This window comes from Phascolarctos cinereus, unplaced genomic scaffold (genome assembly GCF_003287225.1).
Source record: "Phascolarctos cinereus isolate Bilbo 61053 unplaced genomic scaffold, phaCin_HiC Scaffold_2;HRSCAF=192, whole genome shotgun sequence".
Lineage (NCBI taxonomy): Eukaryota > Metazoa > Chordata > Mammalia > Diprotodontia > Phascolarctidae > Phascolarctos > Phascolarctos cinereus.
Window position 1 is genome coordinate 208,031,935 of NW_027555625.1, and position 20,789 is coordinate 208,052,723.

At 38.5% G+C, this 20,789-nt stretch overlaps 3 protein-coding genes across 6 annotated transcripts in view; 2 read left to right on the forward strand and 1 right to left on the reverse strand.

Moving 5' to 3' along the window:
• Window positions 1-548: 548 nt before the first annotated feature.
• On the reverse strand, window positions 549-20,173 carry GPATCH11 (G-patch domain containing 11). Of its 4 annotated transcripts, none has more exons than XM_078149771.1 (9): window positions 19,939-20,173; window positions 16,111-16,195; window positions 13,354-13,580; window positions 8,885-8,926; window positions 7,834-7,954; window positions 6,995-7,085; window positions 6,259-6,381; window positions 5,117-5,198; window positions 549-2,219 (listed from the first exon to the last, which is right to left on the reverse strand). In XM_078149771.1, exons 1-9 carry the CDS (start codon window positions 20,156-20,158, stop codon window positions 2,164-2,166), a joined length of 1,047 nt encoding a protein of 348 aa, XP_078005897.1. In that variant the 5' UTR covers window positions 20,159-20,173; the 3' UTR covers window positions 549-2,163. The 4 variants fall into 4 exon arrangements, with proteins under 4 accessions (XP_078005897.1, XP_020848307.1, XP_020848306.1 ...); XM_020992648.2 differs by having other exon boundaries at window positions 19,931-20,031; XM_020992647.2 differs by lacking the exon at window positions 19,939-20,173 and adding an exon at window positions 18,962-19,082.
• On the forward strand, window positions 10,279-11,167 carry LOC110212631 (actin, cytoplasmic 1-like). Its single transcript, XM_078148831.1, is given in 3 exon segments — window positions 10,279-10,354; window positions 10,357-10,746; window positions 10,749-11,167. Coding segments are annotated over 3 exon segments (885 nt in total).
• Window positions 20,146-20,789, forward strand: part of HEATR5B (HEAT repeat containing 5B) — a 132,547-nt gene continuing 131,903 nt past the window's right edge. The window contains 1 exon segment of the mRNA XM_078149770.1: window positions 20,146-20,441. The gene's annotated coding sequence lies outside the window, so the exon portion shown is untranslated.

The window sequence follows — 20,789 nt, forward strand, 5'->3', positions numbered from 1 at the left end:
GGAGCACCGGCCCTGAAGTCAGGAGGACCCGAGTTCAACTCTGGCCTCAGACCAAACACACTTGACACTTACTAGCTGTGTGACCCTGAGCAAGTCACTTAACCCCAATTGCCTAAAAACACCCAGAACTGTCAGTGTGAGCCTGAGGTTGCTGGACCTTCAAATGGAGTGTGAAAGCCACTATCCCACCAGCCCTCCCTCAATTAAATCTAATTCACTTGCAAGTCATGGCATAACCTCCCTCTTGACATGGTCCTCTTCCAGAATGAAGGACATACAATAACCTCTGTTTAGTTTTCAGTAGAAATTTAGGAGGAATAAGAGCTGTCCCACTGAGTGGAATTGGCCACTTGGGCAACACAGCTCTCTACCTTTCTTTTCTATTTCCCTTCCCTCGATCCACAAAGGGTATCATATGCTTACCTGCAATTAAGTTGTCTAAGGCTGGATTTCAACTCAGATCTTTCAGATTCCAGATCTAGTGATATTATCTACTGTACTAGCTAGCTCATGATTTAAATATAAACAAAATACTGACACCAAATAAGTAAAATTTAAAAATTTCTTTATGTATATTTATATTCAAGAAAACATGAACGGTTTAAAAATGTGACATATCAACTTTATCTTCTCTGATACAGAAGATTTGTATCTTATAGGACACTTTTGCTAAGTGCTGTTAAAATTCAAGTTAGAAGTAAAGAGTGGGGAGGAAGAGGATGAATTTACCTAAAAAAGCTTAAAAACAATTTCCTCAGAAGTCTTTTTGAGTGGTAGTGGAGAAACCTGACTGAGAGTTCTCTTATATCAGGCAATTTGGACAAGGAAACTTTGGATTGACTTGGAGGGTAGGTGATCTATTTGTATTCCTGCTTGAGGCTTTCATTAGTTACGTCTGTTTCAATTACAAGCTGGTCTAACAACAAGATTATCAAGCCAAGTGGGGAACTAAAGTAGCACCTTCAGATGCAGCTAATAAAACAAAAACAGTATCTGCAGCCAGTGACAGAATCACAATGTCTAAGGTCAATTAACCCAGAAATTTCTTTTGATCCTCCTTCAACTATCTTCCTATTGTTAAAGTATTTCTTCTCCCAGATTTAGGTTAAAACTAAATCCTTCAAACATTGTTTGCTAGCTTCTGTTTCCTAGATTAGAACCATGCCTTCTTTCCTAAGGAGAATGGTTTATATCCGGCATTTCTGATTCTGTGGCTCCTCGTATTGACAATTTTGCTCCTGCTTCCCCTGGTACTATTGAATGACATAAGCCTTGTCGGCCCTTATATACCCAAATTTCCATTATTATACGGCCCCACTTTGCAAGGCCCCTAGTTCAGAACTCTAAACTGGGAGAATTGCCTTCATGGTGCTGAGGTTCCAGATATTAGAGAAGATGAAGTATTCATAAGCAGAATGGAAGAAAAAATCCAGTATGAAGGCCACAAAGAAAATAATTTCAAAGACAGTACAAAGAAATCAATATTAAGACTTGGGTGGATAGAAGTATGCAACACAGAGCAGAATGGCAATATTTCAGAGTTGGAAGGGACCTCTGCAGCCACTTAGTACAAAGCCCCAAGGCATGACTTAACATTCCTGACAAGGGGTTATCCAGCTTGACTTGAAGACCTCTAATGAGAGTGAACACAATATCTCCTGAAATAACCCATTACACTTTTGGACAACTTTATATATTTAGAATTTTCTTTTCCTAATTTCAATTTTCTACTTTCCTCTTTGCAATTTTTATCCATTTTTTTTCTGGTTCTGAGGAAGAAACTCTATACCATCAGAATTATACAACAGATAGATGGCTCTTTTTACAAAAGGTGATTCTGGACATGCTAAAACACTAGCCAAGATCCACAGAACACCAGGCAGGGATTTTCAGATATTAGCAAGTATTAAGAATCTTCCTATTTGCCTGTTTTGATAGTGAAGGATTTATGGAGAAAAATAGGAGGTGTACTTGTCTTCCTGGAGAATTCTTACATATTGATGAATGAGTCCATTATCCTAGTTAATGGAAAAAAAATAAAACTTCATGGTCTGGTGTTCTTAATTGCCCTGGTCAATAAATATGTGAAATTTAAATGTTCAACCATACAAAATATTAAGGAAATATTGACATTTTCTAGGTTCCCTTTTAATAGGAAAATTTTTAGTCATGATCTGCAGAAGTTGGTCCAGGGCAGTTCAAAGATAAATCTTCTTCATCTGTAATTAGAGAAGGAAAAAAAATCTTTTAAAATTACTTATGACTATAACTAGTCTTATAAAAAGGTTACAGTAGTATATATATCACACTCTCTCTCTCTCTCTCTCTCTCTGTGTCTCTCTCTCCTATCATCCTTTATCTTTTCTGCCCTTTGTAGCTAAATTCCTCAAAAAGGCTGTCATCCATAGGTACCTCCACTTTCTCTCCTCTCACTCTCTTCTTAATCCCTTACAATCTAGCTTCTGACCTTATCATTCCACTGCCCCAAACTGCCCCAAAGTTACTAATGACCTCTGAGTTGCCAAATCCAAGTCTTCTCTCAATCTTCATTCTCCTCAATTTCTTTGCAGCCTTCAACACATTCTTCCTTGATATTTTCTTTTTTCTAGGCTTCCAGGACACTCCTTTCTCCTGACTTTCCTCCTACCTATCTGCCCCTTCCTTCTTTGTCTCCTTTGCCAATTCATCCTCCACATCACACCCTTTAACTGTAGGTATCCCTCAAGGTTCTGTCCTGGGTCCCCTTCTTTTCTCTCTCTATACTACTTCACTTGATGATTTCCATCAGCTTCCATGGATTTAGTCACCAGCTTTATGCTAACGACTCGCAAGTGTACCTTTCCTGACTCAATTTGTCTGCTGACCTCCAATCTCACATCTTCAAATGTTTTTCAGACATCTTTAACTGGATGTCTGGGAGATACTTTACACTCAATAAGTCCAAAACAAAACTCATTATCTTCACTATAACTGTCAAGGGCAACTCTCCCAGTGCCTCAGGCTTGAAACCTAGAAATTATCCTGAATTCCTCACTATCTCTCACCCCCATGTCCAAACTGTTGCCAAGTTCTGACAATTTTACCTTTACAACATTTCCCAAATGAACCCTCTTCTCTCCTCTGACATTACCACCATTCTAGTGAAGCTCTCATTACCTCATGCCTTGATTACTCCAATAGTCTGCTGCTGGGTCTGCTTGCCTTAACTCTCTTCTCACTTCAATCCATTCTTCATTCAGTCACTAAAATTTTCCTAAAATGTAAGTCTGATCGTGTCACCCTCCTACTCAATAAACTCCAGTGGCTTCCTATTGCCTCCAAGTACAAATACAAAATGCTCTGTTGTCATTCAAAGCCCTTTATAAACCTAGCCCCCTCCTACCTTTCCAGTCTTCTTACACTTATCCCCCAACACATACACATTGAACCAGTGACAATGGCCTCCTAGCTATTCCATGAACAAGTCACTCCATCTCTTGGCTCTGAGTATACTCTCTGGTTATCCCCCAGGCCTGGAATCCTCTCTCCCAACTACACTCTGACTACTGACCTTCTTGGCTTCCTTTAAGTCCCAACCAAAATCTTACTCCCTGTATGAGACATCCAAGTTGCTGTCTTAGGTAGAAGACTCAGTCCATGATCTGTTCTGGGTAATCCAGCATCCCCACACTTGGGGCTCTGGGCACTAAGTCTACATTCTTTCTTCTTTTTTGGAAACCCCATGCTGCTTTTCTGGTCCAGAGGCTAAGTCTAAGGTTAGCTCTAAGCATCCCCTCACTTCTGGTCCAGTTTAGAGTGAGTCCATGATCAGTTCTGTGTTTTCCTAAGCTACTGGCCTAGCCTGGAGCTCTGATCACTGAGTCCATGAACCTGTCTACCCCTGTTCCACAGTTGCTGTCCTGGTTACTTGGGTATAAGCTGAATTTGTATTCTTGGGAACCTTAGTTTCTCCTTTGATTTCCCAATCACTTCTCTGTCTGGTGTCATTCTTAGACTGTTGGTAGAACAATTGAGGGGTGGGACTGGGGAGATGTGGAGCTAGGCTATACTGCTTTCTCCTACTCTGCCATCTTGGCCTGCTCACATATCTTCAAAGACTATAAATTACATGTGTGATCTTTGTCATCTCAAGGAGTTTCCACACAGACAAAATTATAAGTCTTGACACAATGATGTACATACTCTTATTAAAGACAGATGCCTATGTAACTAAATATCAATATCCTCAGGTGTGCTGGGATCTTTCCCTACCCTATTGTGCAATCCTAAATAAAAACCAAACTTCATTCAGGGCTTTTATTATTACTAAAATAAATAATTTTTAAAGATAAAGTTAGCAAATGCAGCTTAGACAAATGTAACCACCATTTCATGATGAGGCACGCTTTTCTACTGATCGTCACAATTTTGAGAAATACTAAATGTTTAGTGTACCAGATGTTATATGTTTTTCAAGTATCTATAACAGAAGGAAGTATCTTTAAGCATGAAAAAGACCTAGATTTTTTTAGACTCCTAAATCTATTTCTTTTGGACATTTCAGTTGTGTCCAACTCTTTGTGACCCCATTAGGGGTTTTCTTGGTATGCTTTGCCATTTCCTTCTCCAGCTCATTTTACAGATGAGGAAACAGGCAAACAGGGTTAAGGGACTTACCTAGAGTCACGCAGCTAGTAAATATCTGAGGCCAGATCTGAGCTCTGGAAGAGGAGTCTTCCTAACTTAAGGCCCAGCACTCTATGCACAACACTACCTTGCTGCCCCTCTTTAGGAACGCATGAATGCAAAATTTTCCTGTAAATGTAGTTATCTTGAAAGTTATCAATTTCAAAGAGATCATTAAGTACTTCTAATCTTTCCTATTTCATTATGAGTTGAATCACCAATCAATGGTTGAATTGAGAAATGCATATAAACTTAGTGAAGTGACTTTAAAAACAAATGAGAATATTTTAAAGTATTAATGGCAAAAAAGAATTATCAAATCAATGTAAAACATATATACATTGTACGTGTTTTATATGCGTACATACACACACATGTACATTACATATGTGAGTATGTGTGTATACACAAGTATATGAACATGTATATGTGTATAACAAGATCTTTTTACCTTCATAGGTTGTTCCACACCAAATACAATACCGATGTTCTTCTCTTAAATATCTTGTCAGAATTTGTAATTTTTCCAATACCTAAAAGACAAAATAAGACACTTCATGTAGTGGACCCCTTAATCACTGCTACATATCCGATTATACACAATCAACTAAAACCAAATTACACACACGCAGCCAACTAATACCATCACTGTCTGCTACTTCTTTCAATGACCTTTTAGTTGGCTAGGGTTTGGAAGTAACAAATTAATAATGTATCTTGATGTAACTTTGGCCCAAATGCATAGCTCTTTAATTCTCTTGCATGTGAAAAAACTTATCCTCAAAATAACTGCTGTCTTCTGCTAAGGAACTACGCATTGAATAAATTCACTATGACTAAACTAAACAGAACCAGTTCAAGGGATTATTCTCAAACAAATGTGTATGAAAGTGACAATATTTTTTACTAGACTCCAACTTATCCTCTTTGTGGAGAAAGTCATTTTTTAAAGAAGTTTTTTTTAAACAAATCAAGTAAAACAGCACACATTTGAAAATAAAATAAATTCTTTTCTTTGTGTAGATATTAATTCCAAGGATAAATATTCTTTTTTGGTAGATTTGGAAGTGGCATAACCAGGTTTGAAATACAGCTTCACCATTTACTTGTTGTATGGCCTTCAACAGGTTAATTAGCTTCTCTGTGCCTTAGAATCCTCCTCTGTAAAATGGGCATAATCCATGGACTATGGACCTCATAATGTAATGGGAGATTCAAATGAATAACATATGTAAACTAATTTACAAGCTGTAGAGAGCTATGAAAAAATCAATTGTTATTTGCTTTCTTTTTTTGATCACACTTTGAGGGAAAAGCCTCATTAAAGGCTCTTTTAGAGATTCAGTAGAGGCAAGAAAAGAATATAAAACTAAACTCAAGCACCAAAGATACTTATCAAAAGTGCAATAAAAAGTTTGAAGAGGGAAATTAAAACTCCTGCTTAAAATGACTCTCAATTATCTGTAGATTTAATATCAAAAATCAAAATTTGACTAAAAATCCAAATTAATTTAAGCCCCTTAACTGATACCGAGAAAACCACAAAGGCTTTCATTAGAAAATAAAAAAAACTAATTTAGGATCAAAACTTACACTTAATTCTTCACCACTATATTCATCTTCTTCCTGTTCTTTCTCTCCTTTCTCTTCTTTCTCTTCCTGTTCTTCTTTTTCTGGCATGAACCAGTACCATGGTTCCTTGGGAACTTGAATATCCTTAAAACAAGTATTACTTGAGCTACAGTATATGACAGTTATCATTTATGAGACCATTAAAAAAAGTACATTAATTTATGTCAATTACTTCCATATTAACTTAGGAACTCATAAATAATCATACTACTTCAAGGTAACTCATTTTTACTCTATTGGTGTTAAAGGACATGAGATAGGATCCTAAGTTTAAGTAGAATTTAATACATAATTTAACTAAAAGAGTCAATTTGAATAAAAAAGATTTAATATATAATTTGGACATGCTAAAGAAACTGTGTTGGTTAAAAGACAACCTAGCATACATAATCAACTTTTCTGAACTCAATTATAAGTAAAAACAAAACAAAAAACCCTAGTATTAAAATTCTGTTAAACATAATTTAATCTTCCTTTGTTGATCTCGAAGGTGCTTAGAGATTTTGAAGTGTCTCAGTCATCATCACTGCCAACCAGCACTGGACTATGAGTATTTAATAGAAAATTCTGTTGAGTAATGTTGAACAAATATTAATATTTTTAACATTTAATATTTTTGTGAATTCTTTTTGGTGATGATATGTTAGCTTAAATGCTAAAACAATCTGCCCACCTGAAAACAAGATCAGAGGCTTACCTTCTGTGTGTCTAACTGATGGCAGGCTCTCTGACTTCTTTTAAGATCACCTTCTAACTTAAGTTCTTCTTTTTTACTTTTGAGTCTCAATCTGATTAAAAGAAGAAACTGTACTTGTGTCAGATTTCTATCAGTTCAAATATTTTTGTACATACCGATGCCAAGAAACGTATCTTAGTAGGTAAAGAGGAGATAAGATTTTTGTTTAAAATTAATTTATTTTTAGTTTTCAACATTCACTTCCACAAGATTTTGAGTTCCAAATTTTCTCCCCATCTCATCCCTCCCCCCTATCCCAAGATGGCATGCATTCTGAATACCCCTAATTTGCCCTCCCTTCTATCTCTCCCCCACTTCTTTTATCTTCTTCCCCTTCAATTTTCCTATAGGGCAGGATAGATTTCTATACCTCATTTCCTGTATATCTTATTTCCCAGTTGCATGTGAAAACAAATTTTTTTAAACTTTTTCTGGGTTTTTTTTTTAGTGAGGCAGTTGGGGTTAAGTGACTTGTTAACTTTTGTTTTTAAAATTTTGGGTTCCAAATTTTCTCCCTTCCTCCCTCCCCACCCACCCTCATTAAGAAGGCAAGCAACTCGATGCAGGTTATACGTGTATAGTCATACAAAACACTTCCATAGTAGTCATGTTGTGAAAAACTAAGTATATTTTCCATTCATCCTATCCTGCCCCCCATTTATTCTATTCTCTCTTTTGACCCTGTCCCTCCTTAGAAGTGTTTGCTTCTGATAACTCCCTCCCCCAATATGCCCTCCCATCTATCATCAAGAGGAGGTAAGATTTTAAAAGAGGGAAAATTAAAACAGGAAATGTTCTACCGAAACTGATCTGCAGCTTTTTCTTCAGTTTGGTTTCTCAAAAGAACTTTTTTTCGGTAATTTTCCAGTTCTTCCTCTGCTTTCCGTTTTATTAATGTCTCATGACCAATGCCACTCCTTCCTATTCAAATTAGGAATTACAATGAGAGAGCCTATTTTTCTCATGTTAACATATTACACTTTATATTTGTAGAAGTTATAAGTATATAGATAAAAATTTCAATCATTCAAAGAGTATTTGAAGAAGTTTCATGGGAGAAAATATACATTTGTCTAGTTTCAAAACTTCTGAGAATAAGTTGAACCTCAGATAGAAAAGTAAAATAGGGAGGCAGCTAGGTGGCACAGTGGATAGAGCACTGGCCCTGGAGTCAGGAGGACCTGGGTTCAAATTCGGCCTCAGACACATAACACTTACTAGCTATGTGACCCTGGGCAAGTCACTTAACTCCATTGCCTAGCCACCAAAAAAAAAAAAAAGAAAAAAAAAGTAAAATAGGACTTATAGTAATACTACTCAAACTATAAAATCATGAATTTAAGAGATTATTTTTTTTAGGAAAACATGGTAATGACTTTCATGTTTGCACCCAAAACAAACTGAATAAATATTGTTGAACTGACATATGAACTAATACTGAAAGCTTCTGAATCTTAAGTTATAGCCCATATATTATAGAAAATATGTAATGCTGAAATCTGTCTTTGTGATTTCCTTCATAGAATTTCAATAACTAAAATATATGTTATTCAAGTAGTGTTATAAAAAAATTTTAAAATCAGTTTTCATGGTTTTAAAACTGCCTTAGTCATAGCTAAAATTTATTGTATTTTCAACTTGAAAATTTATGGGCTTCCTACTGGCTTTAAACATTTACTTTACATTTATTTAGATAAAGATCAGTTTCCAAAACTATCAGGAAAAAGTATTTCCTAAGTGTTTCTGGCCTGACATCACCATATGAGGGAATTGACTTGTGAGAAAAAACAAACTTGGCTAATATCTGTACTTGAAATTAAAATAATGATCAATTCAGAAACAGTTACATACCTGTTTTGATATTCAGAGGAATAGGTTCAACAATGCCACTGCCTGAAAAAAGTAGGAAAAAAATGTTTTAGAAGTTTTCTTTTCAAACCACATATAAATGCTTTATGCAATCAGATAAAATTGCATATTGAAAGCACCATGGCCAGTAAAGTACAAGGAAATTGGAAGAGTTTGGAAAGGAAGAAGTGAGGAAACAATTAGAAAGATTGCTGATAAATGGATTTCTGCCTGTGGAAGGGATTCTGATTATGTTAAATTAGAGTAGGGATATTCTAATTTTGAATTAAAAGTAAGTAAGGAGTTAGATAATTCTAAACTAAGAAAATGTGGGAGACCCATCATTAATAAATTAAGCCTTTATCAGGGAATTTATAGAGATGAAGGTCTGGACTTGCCTATTGAACAGAGATGGCCACCAGCAATTTGCCCACATCTGTTAGCCACAAAGTTTAATTAACAGAGTTACAAACAGCCTAGAATCTTGCTACAAGTATAGGCAAGAGAAATTTTGCAATGACTTGTAGAAAGTGTGCTATATTTGTGTTTCTGCCAGTACCAAGTAACAGAATCACAGAACTGGAAGGTATCTCAGAGGCCAAGCAATTCAATCCACATATAAACTATGAGTTTATATGTTCTGAGTTCTGAGTCCTCAGAAATGACTACATTAAGGATGACATGGTAGTGGTAGTAGGTAGTCCACAAAAAGACCAGTGAGGTAGGGATCAGGGAACATTAACTATCTCAGGTTAAAAATGGTATGTATGGAAGATGGAAGAAAAGGCAGGTATGTAACTAAGGATGAATATAAAAGTAGTACAGTTGCGTAAGAATAATGTCAAAAGCTTAATAAAGCTCAGAATGAACACAGAATGGCAATTAATGCTAAGAGTTACAAAAAGTTTTTTTCCCCAAAGTTTTAAAGTTATATTTGAGGTAAGACGATGATCAAAGAAAGGGCAGGGCCTCTACTCTGACAAGATGGAATAATAACCAACAATAACCAAAGGCTGAACTCCTCAGCATTATTTTTGCATGTTTTCTCTTCTAAACAAAATAAATCCCCGGACTAAGAGATACAGGACAAAGATGGTTAAAAAGGGAATTAAACAGGGTTTTTAAAAAATACATTAGGGGCAGCTAGGTGGCGCAGTGGCATAATACCTCCTAGCTGTGTGACTCCTGGCAGGTCACTTAACCCCAATTGCCTCACTAAAAAAAAAAATTTTATATATATATGTGTATATTTAAAAGAGCTGTGAGCTCTTTCATCCAGCGTGCACTTGCTTCCACCCTGCCTCCAGGTGTGGCAAACACCCCCCTTCTCTCAAGGGTTTTTAAGCTTGCCACTTCAAAGTTTGCCATGGATGATGATATTGCTGCTCTGGTTGAAAATGGCTCTGGAATGTGCAAAGCTGGCTTTGCAGGAGACAATGCACCTTGGGCTGTCTTCCCTTCCACTGTTGGGCGCCCCAGACATCAGTGTGTGATGGTGGGTATGGACCAGAAAGACAGTTATGTGGGGGATGAGGCCCAGAGCAAGAGAAGTATTCTGATCCTGAAGTATCCCACTGAACATACCAACTGGAATGACATGGAGAAGATCTGGCACCATACTTTCTACAATGAGCTCCGTGTGACCCCAGATGAGCACCCTGTGCTGCTTAAAGAAGCCCTCCTGAACCCCAAAGCCAACAGAGAAAAGATGACTCAGATTATGTTTGAGACCTTCAACACCCTACCCACGTATGTTGCTATCCAGACTGTGCTGTCCCTGTATGCCCCTGGTCATACCACTGGTATTGTGATGGACTCTGGTGATGGTGTGACCCACACTGTGCCCATCTATGAAGGCTGTGCCCTACCTATGCTATCCTCCATCTTGATCTGGCTGTCTGTGATCTCACAGACTACCTCATGAAGATCCTGACCGAGAGAGGGTACAGTTTCACTACCACAGCTGAGAGGGAAATCGTGCGTGACATCAAGGAGAAGCTATGTTATCTCGTCCTACACTTTGAACAGGAGATGGACACTGCTGCATCTAGCTCCTCTCTGGAAAAGAGCTATGAGCTTCCTGATGGTCAGGTTATCACCATTGGCAATGAGAGGTTCAGATGCCCAGAAGCTCTCTTCCAACCATCTTTCTTAGGTATGGAATCCTGTGGAATCCATGAAACTACCTTCAACTCAATCATGAAGTATAATGTTGACATCCATAAAGATTTGTATGCCAATACCATATTGTCTGGTGGTACCACCAATGTACCCAGGCATTGCTGAGAGGATGCAGAAGGAGATTACAGCCCTAGCTCCCAGCATAATGAAAAATCAAGATCATTGTCCCACCTGAGCACAAATACTCTGTCAGGATTGGAGGCTCCATCCTGGCGTCTCTTTCTACCTTCCAGAAGATGTGGATCAGCAAGCAGAAGTATGATGAATCTGGGCCTTCCACTGTCCACTGCAACTGCTTCTAAATGAATTGTTTGTGGGATTTTTTTTGTCAAAGGGTGTGACATGATAATTGCCCCCCCAAAAAAGAGATGAGATTGGCATGGCTTTGGGGTTTTTTGGGGGGGGCACTTGAGTCAGGATATAAAAACTGGAATGGTGAAGGTGATCAGCAGTCTAAGTATGTTGGAGGCAAACATCCCCAAAGTTCCACAAGGTGTCTTCAGGACTCTGATTGTACATTTGTCAATCATTCCAAATATTTTACAATGCATTGTTACAGAGTTACAAGCCTCTATGAAGGCTGTCCTCTGCTAGAGCAAAGGAGCTCTATATAGGGAGGTGAGAAGGTAGTAGTAATGCTTTACATGTAAATTATTTAATCCTTTAAAAAAAACCTTTTTGTATCTTCCACCTTAATACTTGTTCCTTGTTTTTTAAATTGTCAGCCATAATGAATGGCCCCCTAAATTCCTTCCCTGCACCCAACATAGATGTGAATGAAGACTTTACAATCTCCCTGTGAATTTTATGAGATTGGTGCCAGTACTTGGGGAAGGGGAGGAGCTTTACCTGTACAGTGACTTAAGACCAGTTAAAATAAAAGTGTACATGTTAAAGAAAAAAGATATACATATATACATATATACATATGTGTATTATATATTTTTTTCAAAAGGTGGAGGAGGCAGAGAGAGAAAAGATCAATACTTCTTAATTGATTTTTTTTCCTTTTTGGTGAGGCAATCGAGTTAAGTAACTTGCCCCAGGTCACACAGCTAGTAAGTGTCAAGTGTCTGAGGTCAGATTTGAACTCAGGTCTTCCTGACTCCAAGGCTGGAGCTCTATCCACTGTACCACCTAGCTGCCCTCTTAATTGATTTTTAAAGGGAACTGAATCCCAAGATAAGTGAGAAGAAAGGAGGCAGCATGGCACATTGAGAAGAGAACTGGATCTGGAATCAGAGTACCTGGTTTTGAATCCTGGCTCTGGTACCTGCTACCCATGTGACCTTGGACAAGGCACTTACCCTTTCTCCATCAGTTTTCTCACTTGTAAAATGAAAAGGTTGGATTAAATATTGCTAAATGTCCTTCCAGCTCTAAATCTGTATTCTATTTATTACCCTCTGGTGAAAGGGCACAACACAACCCTTAATGAGTTCAAGTCACTAGGCCCACACTACCTCTTAACATATTTAAAGAACTGACTTAATGATGTGATGGCTGCACTAAAGTTATTAAGCTATGAAAGATTATGGAGAATAGGCTTGGAGAAGGGCAAATGTCCTCATTTTCAGATGAGATACAGTTTGCAAACCCTAAGTCAGTAAGTTTGAGTCTTGTTCCTTGCAAAATTCCTGAATTTATGGTTTGTGAAAACTTAGAAACTATTGATCGTTATAAGTGAGAACAGCCTCAAAACTAGACCATGTCAAACTAATCTCATCTCCTTTTTTGATAGTGTAATTGGATTAGTGGATCAAGGTAACGCTACAGAGAAAGTATATTTATATTTCATCAAAGCATTTGACAAAAGTCTCTCATGCTGTCCTTTAAACTGGAGAGACATGAGATAGTTGACAGCACAGTTATATGAAAAAAACAAAAACAGAAAAACTAGTTGAATGATAAGAAGCAAAGAGCAGTTCTTAATGGATCAATGTCAACTTGAAAAGATATGTATAGTGCAATGCCCATGGGATCTGTCTTTGGCATTATGCTATTACATATTTTTATACATAACTTGGATGAAGGCACAGAGGGGAAACAAGGAAAGAATTCATGATCGTGGTTCAGAAGTAGTTAAGAAAATGAGAGATTGAGGCAAGTGCTGTACAGGGAAGGGGAGTTGGAGTGGACAGATGACTTCTAAGATTCCTTCCAGCTTTGATCCTATGATGTCTCTGGCCTTCAGTTTTTTCTCAAGCATTCTAAAAGTTATTACTCATAAAAATTTCAATTTTCAATGAAAATTTCAATTAGAATGATTTAGTTTTCATAATATAACTTACCACTCTTGCCAAGAGCCTGTCCACTTTTATACCCCATCTTTTGGAGCAAAGCAAATCCCTTGTTTTCACTGCCCAAAGCACTCTTCAAAACATTATCACGTCTTTCTTTTTCCTCTTCTTTTAAACTCTTTTGTCTATTTTTTAGATTTGCTTCCCGATGCTTTTCTTCTTTTTGATGAGCCTCTCTGATTCGCCTCAACATGGGCAATCCAGGTCTGATGTCTTCTCTAAACACCAACATTATGGTTAATAACACAGGCAGCCTGTGCTTTTTTGACACTTAGTATTACATGAATTTGATTATTTATTTCTCATTGCCTTTACCCATTCATTTATTGTTTCCATTTATAACACCAAAATGTATGTTAAAAATAAATAATAAATTTTAAAAAGAAAACAAAGAACACAAAACATATATGAAAGCAATAAACATTGTTTGATTTTCAGTAATGTCTGGCATTCTAAAAAGACTTCACATGTATTATTTTGAGGTAAATAACGTAATACTTATTATGTTTATTACATTATTATTACATTATATATTACATTTATTATGTTTATTACATTATTGTTACATTATGTAGAAATAATGTCAATAGTATCTTTATAAGGAGGATATAAATTTGAAGTCTCATGGGGAATTAACTTATTCAACTAAATTAATTACTGTCTAGAAATCATATGTAACACATAGGGAATGAGGCCTGAAATATTATTGCAGCTGTGACAATGAGAAAGAAATGTGACACATTTTTTAAGGAAAAATGAACAGTAATTGGTGACTGATGGGATGTAATTATTCTTGCTGTTAATATTATTGGAAATGAGAATGAAAAATAGGATGAATCAAAAATGCCATCAAATTTCTAAGCCTGGGTGACTGAGGAAAGGATGTCACTGACAATGAAAAGGAAACAAATGGAGATAGTGCTGAGAGGGAATAAGTTTAGTTTCAGACTAAGTCTGAAATGAGACAGAAGGACTCTTAAGAAGAAATATTAGTAGTCAATTGAAAATTAGGATTGAAACTCAGGGGAAAGGACAGAACTAGAGCTAGAGATCTGAAGGGGTCTTTTGCTTAAATATTTTTCTTCATTACAAGAGTAGGTTCAGTTGAAGGGATCATGATTATGATCTAAAACCAAAAGGATTCAATAAAACTTACTTAAAAAAACCCCTCAAAACTAGTATCTTTCTTGTCTCCTTGTCTAGTGAATTATGTTCAATTCTGGGCTCCACATTTTAGGAAAGACATTAACTAGATGAGACCTGAGGTCCCTTCTAGCTCTAAATCAATGAAATATGAAGTATATGAAGGGTTATCATGAGGCAGGGAGATTAAACTTCTTGGTTCTAGAAGATAGAACTGTTAACAACAACAAAAATGGATGAAAATTGTAGAGGCAGATTTAGGGTGGATATTAAAAAAACAAACAAAAACGATTGCTGTGTGACCCTGGGCAAGTCACTTAACCTCAACTGCCTCCAAAAAATAAAAAATTTTAAAAACATCCAAAACCTCTTAAGAATTAGAGCTGACCGCACATTCCTGAGATCCCAGGTCAAGGAGAAAATACTATAAGCAGCCTGAAAGAAACAATTCAAATATCATCACGATCACAGTCAGGATCACACAAGATTTAGCAGATTCCATGTTAAAAGAGTAGAGGGCTTGGAATAAAATATTCTGAAATGCAAAAGAGCTAGGTTTACAACCAAGAATAACCTACCCAGTAAAACTGAGTGTAATCCTTCAGGGAAAAAAATAGAGGACAGCTTCAGAAAAAGCTGGGAAGACCTAAATGAATTGGTGCAAACTGAAGTGAGCAGAACCAGATCACTGTACACAGTAACAGCAATATTGTAATGATGATTGACTGTAAAAGACTTACTCTGATCGAAATGCAATGATCCAAGACAAATTTGGAAGGACTCATGATGAAAACTACTATCATTTACAGAGAAAATATTGGTGAACTCTGAGGACAAATTAAAGTATAATTTTCTCATTTTCTTTATTTTTCTAGTTTTTTTGGTAACATGTCTAATATGCAAATATGTTTTGAATGATTTCACAAGTATAATGGGTATGTTATTGCCAACTTTCTCAGTGTGGGGGAGGGGTGGAGGAAGGGAGAGACGTTGGAACTCAGAATTTTAAAAAATGTTAAAAATAAATAACTTTCTTTAAAAATAAAAAAAGAATTAGAGCTGATCCAAAGTAGAATGAGTAGCCTTGGAAGGTCTTCAAGCAAAGGACAGACTACCACCTGTAGAGACTGCAGAGGAGGTTCCTGTTCAGGTGTGAGTCAGACTGGATGGATGTAGGATCTTACTAATTCTGAAACTGTAAGATAGTGATATGAGTTTGAATTATAGCTCTCTTAAATACTTGAGAAAATTACTTCCCTTCTTTGGGCCTCAACTACTATTTCTATAAAATAAGAGCATGAGACTGGGTGAATTCTAACCAAACTTCCAGGTTGAAATCTTGTAATACTATAGTTTTCCCTTTTGGTTTCCTTTTCCTTTTCTTTTTTTTCTTTAGGCAACTGGGGTTAAGGGACTTGCCCAGGGTCACACAGCTAGTAAGTGTCAAGTGTTTGGTCTGAGGACATATTCGAACTCAGGTCCTCCTGACTTCAGGGCTGGTGCTCTATGTACGGTGCCACCTAGCTGCCCCTCCTTTTCCTTTTCTTGTAAATCACTCATTATTGTCATATACAACGTGAACAGATAAGATACACATTTACTTACTTCACATTAATGAAGGAATCAGACATATAGTCTTCTTCTTCTGCCATGTTCACTTCAGCTCTGAGCTTCTTTATGGCACTTTTAGCTACAAAAAGGAGTTAAATGAAGTTGTAATTATTGTTCAATTCTTTTTCAGAAACTAAAATAAACATATACTTAAGTTAACAAGGAAAATTTGAGCCCTTTGAATATGTTACTGTCAATTTCACAGTGTCAATGTCTTTCAAAAGATTAATTCAGTGATAGAAATTACCTCAAAATATGAATTTTAAAAGGCATATTCCCACTTCTGATTTGAATCTGCATTAAAACATGACGACAAATGATTAATGGCTCCAATGCATGGCAAAAAGCAAGAATAAAGTGGTTCATGGAGACTTCTGAAAAATGTCTAACAGACTAAACAATTTGGCAAACCACTGTTATAAATCCAATTCAAAAAGCACTTATTGAGTATATACTATGTCTAAGGGCACTATGCTAGGCATAAGAGATCAAAATGAAAATGCAAAATAGTAGAAGTCACAACTGGAATCATGAATCAAATTTACTTCCTATTAGCAGTTTCTAAAGATCCACTAAAATTCTTTAATGCTTCTTCACAGTAAGGATGTGACCCTGTGCTCTACAAAGCTGTCCTAGTTGGGATCAAATTGTCAATTCTAAGGATGGAGGTATGCCTACTTTTGAGGATCAGCCAAGACACGTTTGGAAAGGCTCATTACCATGGTAGCAACAGAAGCAAAGCATTTTTCAGTTACAGCAGCTCTTGAGGACCATTTACTAAAGTTAGAAAGTGACTTCAATGGGCCTTGCTGGAGGGAGTATCCACACTAATTTACAGATCCTTGAAATACTTTTCTAAAGCCAGAGTGCTCCAATGTTAAAAAGACGAAGAGAGAATTGAAATATCTGTCCTAATACTTGCCCTAACTTTAAAAAAAAGTTTAATTTGCTCATCACCTAAATACACTAAGAAAGGGAAGGAAATTACTCACTGGCTCACCTAACCTTCCATTTAACCTATCTTTAGCCAAACTAATCTATCATTGTTCCCCTTACAAGCCATGTGGAATATGATCTCTACTTTTTCTCACATAAGTCTCTCATTTTGAAGTATCTTCCTCTCTTTTCTGTTGAGCAATGTCTTAACCTTACTTGAAAACCATTCCCCTTCTAGCCTGTCTCAGAAGATGAGGTGTCCCTATTCTTTACTATGACTAATTCTTCTTGTTTCTTACAGGACCATTCTCCAAACAATCACCTCTCTTTTGACACAGATTTTTAACCTTTCCTTCTTTGATTAATATCTGCCTTGAAATATGTTCAGGTCTTCCTAATCCTAAGAAATCCTTTTCCATATTCCTTCAATCCCATCAATACTTGATACTTCGACTATTTCACTATTCACTCAACTTCTTGCAATCTGGCTTCCATCTCCACCACTGCACTAAAATTACTTTTTCAAAGGTCCCTACTTCTTGATTGATCAATTGACCAACTAATAATATGCCTACTAATGTATTTAAGGCACTATATCAACAAATCTAATGACATTTTCTTAGACCTCATTCTCCTTGACCTCTCTGCAGCTTTTGATACTACCGCTCTATGAACTTCCCGAGACATTATACCGATTTCCCTTGGAAATCATATTCCTTTTCATAATTTCAATAGTAACCTCTAAATACAATTCCTTATCCCATAATTCCAATCTAAACTTTGTCCTGAGCTTCAGATGGGAATGTTAAACTACTGCCAGAGCTTTTTTTTTATCTATATTAACTACTAGCACCTCACCTTAACATATCTAAAATTGAACTTTTCTTTCCCCCTAAGTCCTATCAGTGAGACCACCATTCACTCAAGCAATGCTTGAAACTATGGTCTTATCTCTCATTTTCGCCTATTTTTTTTGTATGTACCTCTGAAATCTCTCAACTATGTCCCTTACTCTCTTATCTACCTCAAAGATTATGAGGAAAGTACTTTGTAAATGCATATCCAAAGGCATGTTATGGTTGTTATTATTATTACCACTTTTACTGCCCTAGTCTGGATTATCTTTCCTACCTGGATGGACTACTACAATAGCCTAACTAGTTTTCTGAAATCTATTTTCTTTCCACCAATCCATTCTTCACACCCCTTCATGACAAATCTATAAGCACAAATCTAACCTAGGCATTTCTCTGCTCAGAATCCTTCAATGACTCCTAATTGCCTACCACATAAAACTCCAACTCTCACACTGGGAGTTGTACTACTTATCAAGGTTGTCCAGAACTGGATGCCATTCTATCTTCGTCGTCTCATCTTTAACTACTTACTTCTACAGGCATGTTTTTGGCAACTGGGACTTGTACCATTACTCTGCCTTTGTTCATGCCATTTTCTATATATGAAATGCCCTTCAGCCCTACCTCTGCTTGATGAAATCCTTTCTTATCCTTTAAGGCCCAGCTCAAATCAATGTCCTATCTTTTTCTCCTAAATACAGTTTCCTCCATTTCTTCTATTACCCCTACTATGAGCAAAGACAATGTCCCAGAGATCTTGATAAGCACCTGGTTTGTTCCTTTTTATGTAGTTTTTTGTATCATTTTGTATCATAGTTATTTGTATTTGAGTGTCTATGAGACTGAAGCAAGCTCTAAAAGGGTGGGGGCCTCTTAAACTTTTGTATCTCCCCTAATACCCAGCACAATGTTCTACACAGAGCAGCCATAACTGTTTCCTGAGTATAGAATGAATAAATGTTAAAGACATCCTAAACAGAGGGGTGACAACTGGTTTCATTTTAACCTAAAATTAGAAGCCTAGGGAAAATGGAAAAGAAAAGATACTATACCACACTGAGAGGCTGACAGGTAAACTGAGCCAAGCTCATACTCATTAGCCCTCATTCCCACCGCAAACACCACCACCAGTCCCTTCCTTTCTGTCTTTTCCATCATCTTTGCCCTCCCCTCTTCTTCCTTTCTTATATGTCTTATCTGGATCCTCTCACCTTCCTTTTACTTTTGTGCCCTTGCCTCCCTTCTCCCTCTTTCCTGCTCTCCTCTTCCATTCTCCCTTGTCCCCCAAGCTCTCCCATTTCCATTATCCTTATCATCCTGCTCTCCCCTTCCTTTCTCCCTTATTACCCTCCCCTCTCCTTCTCCCTCGTGATCTCCTTCTCCTCTTCTTTCTGCCCTTGTCTCCCACCTCTTCCTTTTCCTCTTCTCTGGTTCTCCCCCCTTCTCCTTGCCTTCTCCCTGGTACTACCTTCACCTTCACCCTTCCCTTCTCCCTGGGTGCCCCAGTCCCCTTTTTCTTTGCTTCTCCCTGCCTCCTCCTCTCCCCTTTCCTTCTCCTTTGCCCTCTTCTTCTCTCCTCCTCGTCCTGGACTTCCCTCTCTTCTCCCTTCTTTCATTTCCCCTTCACTTCCTTTCTCTTCTTCCCTTCTCCCTCGTCTCCCTCCCTTCTTTCTTTTTTCCCAGATTCCCTCTTCCCTCTTTTCTCCCCTTTTCCCTTATCCCTCTGCTCCCTCTTTTCCCCTTCCTTCTCCCTCGTCTCCCTTCTTCTCCCGGTCCTCTGGACCCGCTCCTCCGTTTCCCTTCTCCTTGTTCCCTTGCACGCTCCTCTCCCCTTCCCTTCTTCCATTCCCTTCTCTTCCTCCCTCCTTTCCCCTGCTGTTTTCCTTTTTCTTCCTTCCTGGTCCCCCTCCTCCTCTACTTTTCCCCGTGTCCCCTTGGCCCCTCCCTTCCCGTTCTAGTCTCCTTCATCCCTCCTGTTCTTTTTCCCTCTCCCTCTTTCTGTCCCCTCCCCCTCCTCGTACCCTCTTACTCTTCCGGCCAGCTCGCACCCCCTTAGGCTCCGAGTTCTTTGCACACTGCCGGGTGAAGCGCGCGCCCACTCTACGTCCAGCCCAGTTAGGTTCCTTCCAGGAGACGGGTCGCGCTCTGGGACATCTCAGTGGCTTCGCCTCCGCCGCACACTGCGCTTGCGCAGCGTCTGTCAGCAGCACCTGCAGCTCTCTCGGTTTCCTGCTTCCAGGGCGGCGCATCCGGGTCACTTCAGTGGTGCTGCCGCTGCTGCGGCTGCAGCTGCTTTTCCTTCTGCTCTTGGGACCGCCGCATTCCCCTGGATCGGCTGGCCAGCGAGGAAGGGGCTCCCAGCTCTAGAGGTGAGGCCACTCTCGCCCCTTCCTCCCTCCAGCCCCCTCGGCTGCCAGTTCTGCTGGTCTCCCCGAGAGCCAACGGGTTTCTCCCTCTATTTCGGCCCGCAGGTTGAGCACTCACCGGCACTGAGTGACTGAGTAATCGACGGACTGACGGGCCAGGCCTTGGGTGAGCATCTGTCACCCCCCCCCCATCCCCGGATCCCCCGGGCTTCTCACGGTTCCGTTGTCTTGGCGGCGGGGTTACCCTGAGCTCCTGTCAGGGACGCTGGGTCTCCCTTGTCAGATCTCAATCCCATGACCTGGACTTCTCCCCCTTCTGTCGCCCCGAATCCCAGCTTTGGGGATTGGGGGCTCCCTGTGGGAAAGGTTCTGTTGGGGTCAGCTCCAGGAAAGCGTCGGCAGGGCTGGGGGGAGGGGGAAGCTTATCATCTTTCTAGTCCCAGGTACTGCCCTCTAGGCTAGGAGAGGTAACTCGGGGCCTGCCTGGAACAATAATCTAGGATTTGGGAGAAGA